The sequence below is a fragment of the Protopterus annectens genome, chromosome 13.part0 (genome assembly GCF_019279795.1).
Source record: "Protopterus annectens isolate FY-2018-M chromosome 13.part0, PAN1.0, whole genome shotgun sequence".
In the NCBI taxonomy this organism is placed as follows: Eukaryota; Metazoa; Chordata; order Ceratodontiformes; family Protopteridae; genus Protopterus; species Protopterus annectens.
The window spans coordinates 1,238,594,880-1,238,601,020 of record NC_056747.1 but is presented as its reverse complement, the minus strand read 5'-3'; the positions used below and the strand labels follow the sequence as shown (position 1 = coordinate 1,238,601,020).

The 6,141-nt window shown below is 42.6% G+C and overlaps 1 protein-coding gene across 4 annotated transcripts in view; it reads left to right on the top strand.

Moving 5' to 3' along the window:
- Positions 1–6,141, top strand: part of GRN (granulin precursor) — an 891,963-nt gene that overhangs the window by 718,292 nt on the left and 167,530 nt on the right. For all 4 annotated transcript variants that reach the window (XM_044055245.1, XM_044055246.1, XM_044055247.1 and 1 more), the window contains exon 18: positions 1,243–1,340. In XM_044055245.1, coding sequence (XP_043911180.1) covers positions 1,243–1,340 — 98 coding nt within the window. The remainder of the gene's footprint in view (positions 1–1,242; positions 1,341–6,141) is intronic.

The following is a 6,141-nucleotide window of genomic DNA, read 5'->3' as shown; positions in this document are numbered from 1 at the left end:
CTAAGGTTTGGACCTTTCTTCAGTGCCTTTTGATGCCATTCTCGATTTTCTTGCTGATCTGTCTCATTCAGGATCTAGTTGTTCCACTATTAAAGTTCAGTTAGCTGCTGTTTCCAACTTTCATATTGGTAGAAGTTAATACTCCTGTAGCGGCTTTGAAGGTTTACAAGGCTTTTCTCAGGGGCACATTTCTAGTTGCAGCCACCTATTCAGGATTCTTTTCTTCCTTTGGATCATTGTTTTATGCTTCACATTCTTGCTGGCCATTATTTTGTGCCTTCAGCAACAGTCTCTTACAAGTTGTTGTTTTGGAAGACTCTCTTCTTGGTGGCTGTCACTTTGTCCAGGTGTGTACCTTGGTACCTCCATATTTCATCTTTCATAAGGATAGAGTTTCTCTCAGAATGGATCCTGCCTTTTTACCTAAGGTGATGTCAGAAACCACCTTGAATCAGGCCACTCATTTACCAGTGTTTTTCCCCATTTTTCATAGTATGGAGAGTATTGCATTGCCTTGATGTTCACAGGTAACTGAGATTTTATCTGGATAGAACCAAGTCCATCAGGAAGTCTGACCAGCTGTTTGGTTAGATATACAGACAAGGTTGAGGTCCTCTTTTGGTTCTACCATTATTGTGGAATATTCTCTTACTATCTCCCTGGGATGATCCAGGACTAGGGACTCTGTCCCATATGTTGAAGTCAGACAGAAGACAACATCTGATGCAAAAGTTTTTATGTACTTACCATAATGATAGATCTGTATTGTCTGTTTCCATCCAGTTCATCCATCCCTCCCTCCCTCCTGTGTTGTATTTCTCCTGAGCATTGGACTGCTGATTTGTTGAGGTGTCTTTTCCCCTGCCTTATTTTTGGGATCCTTGGCCTGTGGTTTTAGAGGGTTACAGTTGAAGTTTTTTGGAGAAGGGCAAACTTGATCTGAGATATCTGTTGACTGAGATCAAGGTACTATTGGGAGAGAAGATGGAGTTTGGGAGGGGGGCTAAAGTCTTTGGAAATGGCCAGTCTCCGTTCCAAGTTGGATCTGATAACCCACAGGTTGAACTGGATAGAAACTGGCAACATGGCTCTATCATTATGGTAAGTACATAAGTTTTGTTTTCTGTTTGTCAGTATTGTGCAATGGTCATGGATTTAAATATAATCTTTGCAACTTTTAAGCAGCTGTAACTGATGTAGGTTAATGTATAAAAGGTAACTGTTGCTTCATTTTTGTTCTAGCTCAAGATGTTGTATGTGATGAGACCACCAGCTGTCCTGATGGTTCCACTTGTTGCAAAATGCTGTCTGGGAAATGGGGCTGTTGTCCCCTGCCAAGAGTAAGTTAATTTTAAATATTTACCAGCTCTGTGGAACTGCATCTGAGCAAAGCTTTTCATAATTTCTAAGGTTATCATTATCATCAACCCCCACTTTTTCCCATTTTCTACATGGGATCTGGATGGTCATGTCAACTGTTGACATCTATCCCTATTCATTATCACTCCTGCCCCTTCAACACTTGTGGCTGACTGTCACAGATCTTCTGTCACACAGTCTATCCACCTTTTTGCTGTATGCCCTCATTTCCTCTTCCCTTCTTTGTGTTTGTCCCAAATCATCTTCACCATTTTTTCTTATACTTTTCTGCACATGTGCCCGAACCACCATAATCTGTTCCGTTGGACCTTTTATGCAATTTGAGCTACTTTGGCTTCTGCCCTTATGTCCTCATTTCTTCATCTGTCCCACGGTGTGCATCCTACCACCCATCTCAGGCACTTCATCTCCATCACCTCTAGCTTCCTCAACTGCTCTGCCTTTACTGCCCTGGTTTCTGTACCATACAGTAGTACTGGTCGTACCACTGTTTTGTACACCTTACTTTTCAGCTTCTTTGGCATTCTTATGTTGTACTGTATGCCACTTGGCTGCAGCCCTTCTGATTCTAGCTTTGACTTCTTCATTCAGACTTCCCTTCTCCTCAACCACTCCTCTGAGATACTTGAAGCTGTTAACCTGTTTCACTATCTTCTCTTTCATCTCAGTTTCAGCTTCATTTGATTTCCCCCATTTGCTGCCATTACAACTGTCTTACCTATACTTCATTTCATCCCATGTGGCTTCAGTTTTGCATTTCATTCCTGTATCCTTTGCTGAAGTTCTTGCTCAGACTCTGGCTGTAATGCTACATCATCTGCATACAGCAAATTTGTTGATCTGTCCCCTCTGACCTGTTTGCTAATGTAGTCCATCTTTTGTATGAACAGAATTGGGCTCAGTGTTGAACCCTGATGCACACCCAACCCACTCCCACTGGTAACCCCTCTGTGAGACGGATCACTGTTTGTACTTGGGTCATTTTGTCCTTGTAGTCAAAGTCAAATTAAACTTTGTCATTTAGAACTACACATGAGTAGCCTAAATGAAATTTCTTGCATCAGCTCAATTTTTGAGATTACAAAGGAAATGAAACAACACATACAAGTAGAGGAATAAACATAATTAATAAATACAATACTACTCCCAATACATGCAAGAAAGAGCAGAGACATTTACCAACACTCATATATACGAAAAGAATACCCTCCCCTGAATTAAGTTAACTACCCTATTTAAAGTAATACAAAACACACTACAGACTGAAATGCTTAAGTTATTTGGCTAATATTACACTTGAGTGAGTTAAATAATTCTATGGATATAATAAATATTGCACTTGGAATATATGTAAGTATATATTGCACAAATAAATAAAAAAATGACTTGTGTCCAGACCCCTGGGGCTAGTTCAAAAGTCTAATCACTGTAGGGTAGAAACTGTTACTGAATCTTGTAGTCCTGCAGTGGATACTGCGATATCTCCTGCCCAATGCCAGATGCTTAAACAGTCCCATGCGCATGATGCTTGTTGTCCTGTATTATTGTGGTGACCTTTTGGATGCTTCTTGCAGAATAAAGATCTTGTATCAGTGGAAGACTGGAACCTGTTACCTTCTCTGCAACCCTCACCACTCTTTGTAGCACCTTCCTTTCTGTAACCATGCATCTTCCAAACAGGTGAGGATGCTCTTTATTGCACCTCGAAGGTGGAGAGAATATGAGTAGGAAGCTTAGCTTTTTCAACCTTCTTAAAAAGTGGAGGCATCAGTGCACTTTCTTCACCAGTTGGCTGGTATTTCACAACCATGAGAGATCCTCTGATATGTCAGGAATTTCATATTCTTAACCCTCTCCACACTGTCACTATTGATCCTGAGCACTGGTTGGTTTGTCCTCCTTTTCCTGAAGCCGATGATAATCTATTTGGTCTTTCTTTCATTCAGGTCAAGGTTGTTCCCCTCGCACCAACTGATCAGAGATGCCACCTCCTCTCTGTATGCCTTTTCATCCTTGTTTATGATGATGAGTCCCATGACTGTGGTGTCATCATCAAACTTGATGTGGTTGGACTTGTGCTTAGCATAGCAGCTGTGGGTGGATAGCTTGCAGTAATTCTACCAATGTTTCTGGGACTTTGAACCACTGTTGGATTACCCAGATCAGTTTCTTGGGACCTTGTTGAACTCTAGGAATACCCAGTTGGACTATTTCTTCATTTCTAGCTTCTTCTCAAGTATATGTCTCACTGCAAATGTTGGGTTAGTTGTGCTGCATTCTGATCTGAGTCCAAACTGCTCATTTCCCATCTTACTTTCTACTAATGTGCATATTCGTTAATCAGTCACCGTGTCCAGAACTTTCATGCAGTATGACAGGAGTTTGATGCCTCTGTACTACCCATGGTTATGAATGGCCCCTTTGTTCTTGAATAGTGGCACTAGCAGACTTATTCTGCAGTCATCTGGGATATGCCTTTCTCTCTCTGCACTGCTTTGACTAACCACAGGAGTCTTTTCTCCTCTATCACACCCAACATCTTGATCATATCTGCTTCGACCCATCTGAGCCTGCTGCTTTCCCTGAATTCATTTTCCTTAGTGGTGTTCTTCTTCTATGGTGGGCTTTTCCTTTTCTTTCATTGTAGGCTGTGTCTGGAGCAGTACAGCTTATGTGGTGTTTTATTCATTCAGAAGCTATCAAAAGTACTCCTTCCATGGGCCTTCGATGCCTTGTGGACTGGTGAGCAGGTTATTGTGGGCATCCCTTATGAAGGGTGTCTTGACTATCTTTTCCTATCTGTCTTTGCCATGCAATGTTATATAGTTTCTTTGTGCCATCTACTGACTCACTTTCTAGAGCTGGTAGAGTGCCTCTTATGCCCTCTTTGCTATTGCAATTCCTTTCTTAGCTTCTTTGTTACCCTACCAATATTCCTTCCTAGCCTGGTCTGTCTTTTCTTTCTCCCACCTTTTTTTCTGCACTCCTCATTTCCTCCAGCTTTCCTTATGTACCTTATTTCCATACCTGACTCAGCCACATATCTGTTCTGAAGTCCTGACATATTGTGTTTTGAGGTGCTGCCATTCTTCTTCAGCTCCACCTATTTCCTGTTATTTGTGGGGTGCTAGAGCCCTGAGTAATTCCTTGAATTGTTGTACTTTCTCTCTATTCAACTTGCTGGTCTTCATCCTCATCTCTGTTGACTGAGATTCTTCACTGACCACAGCTTGCAGTTGATTGTGGTAACTAGTGATGTTCTTCGTGTTTCATTGTTGCGGTCATTACATTTCGGTTATCTGCTTGCAGGTAGCCCTTAGTCGGCCTGATTAACAAAGTCTTGGGTCCTGCGTCAGTTGCTGTCCCTTCTTCCATGACGTCAGGTTGTCAGGGGTATAAAACATGCAGTGGACGACATTACATCAGTCTTTCTTGCCGTGCGGTGCCCAAAGCAGAAGCAGTTCGCAAGTGCCGGTTGGCCGACTCCTGAAATTTTCATTTTCAGAACTGAAGTCTTCAACTAAAGCTAAGTACCCCATTGGGGAAACTTTTTCTTGCTCCTCACCGATGTCAGTAAAAGTTAATAATTGCATTACTTGTGAAAAGCAAATACCTCATAAAGATTTTCATTCGTACTGCATTACTTGCCTAAGCCCTGACCACAACGTACCTTCCTGTCGGTTTTGTGCTTTATTTAATCAGCACACTGTCCGTCGTCAGTATATTTTCGCCTCTAAATATTTCGGTTCTCGGTTTAATTATCCAGAAATGTCGTCGGTTGGCCATCCGACTACCGGGATTCCGAAAACAACGCAATGATAAAGACAGAGACAGACCGCCAAGGTCCAAAACTGCCGATGACGCTTCTCCTAAGCCAGTCACCAGTTCGCCATTACTCAGTGAGGCGCTTTTGCAGCCCCTGATACCCGCTACTTCTGATTCGCAGGCCTCTACTGAGACCCATTCGGTGTCCGGTATGCTGCGAGATGCTTAAACTATGGAACCCGCTGATGTCTCTACCTTGGGATGGGTCCAGAGCCGCTGTGCAGGCACTGGCTTCTGAGGGTGTATTTAGGCCTACGGACTTGCATATTAAACCGATGCCTCCTTCTTCACTTAGGCCTAAACCTCGAGCCATGCCTAAAAAAACGACGCCCAGGCCACATGCTCAGGCCTCTATGCCTAAAAAACAAATGATAAGAATGGCTGAAGATTTAATAACTCTAATCAGGGATAGCCAACCCCCCCCCCCCCTTTCTAAGAGGCCTAGGACTGAAGTTTATGAATCTTCTGATCAGGATTCTGTTTTTTCTGAGTCTTCTGATGATCTGGATTTGCCGTTATCTACTTATGAGGATTCTGATACGGAGGACTCCATTCCCTCTGCTTCCCCTCCAGAGGATTTTTCTTTTGGGGAAATCTTGCATACTAAGGGAGCATTTCCGCTGGGAAAGCCAGGATTTTCTGATTCAAAAAAGAGGCTTAGGGATTTCTTACACCTACCTCAGCATAGGCCTTTAGCTATTCCTCCTGTACTAGACATTGTTGATTATACTTTTTCAGAATCTAGTTTGGCCCCTGATTCCTTGCCTCCTGCTCCCAGAAAACCTGACAGATACTACAGGGTCCCTGAGTCACACAAGTTCCTGTTTAAAAATTCTATTGTGGATCCAGAGACTATTTCACTGGGGCCCAAGGGCATTAAGGCTTTTACTGCTAAAAATCCTACCCTTCTGATAGAGACTTCAGGGCGCTGGATAG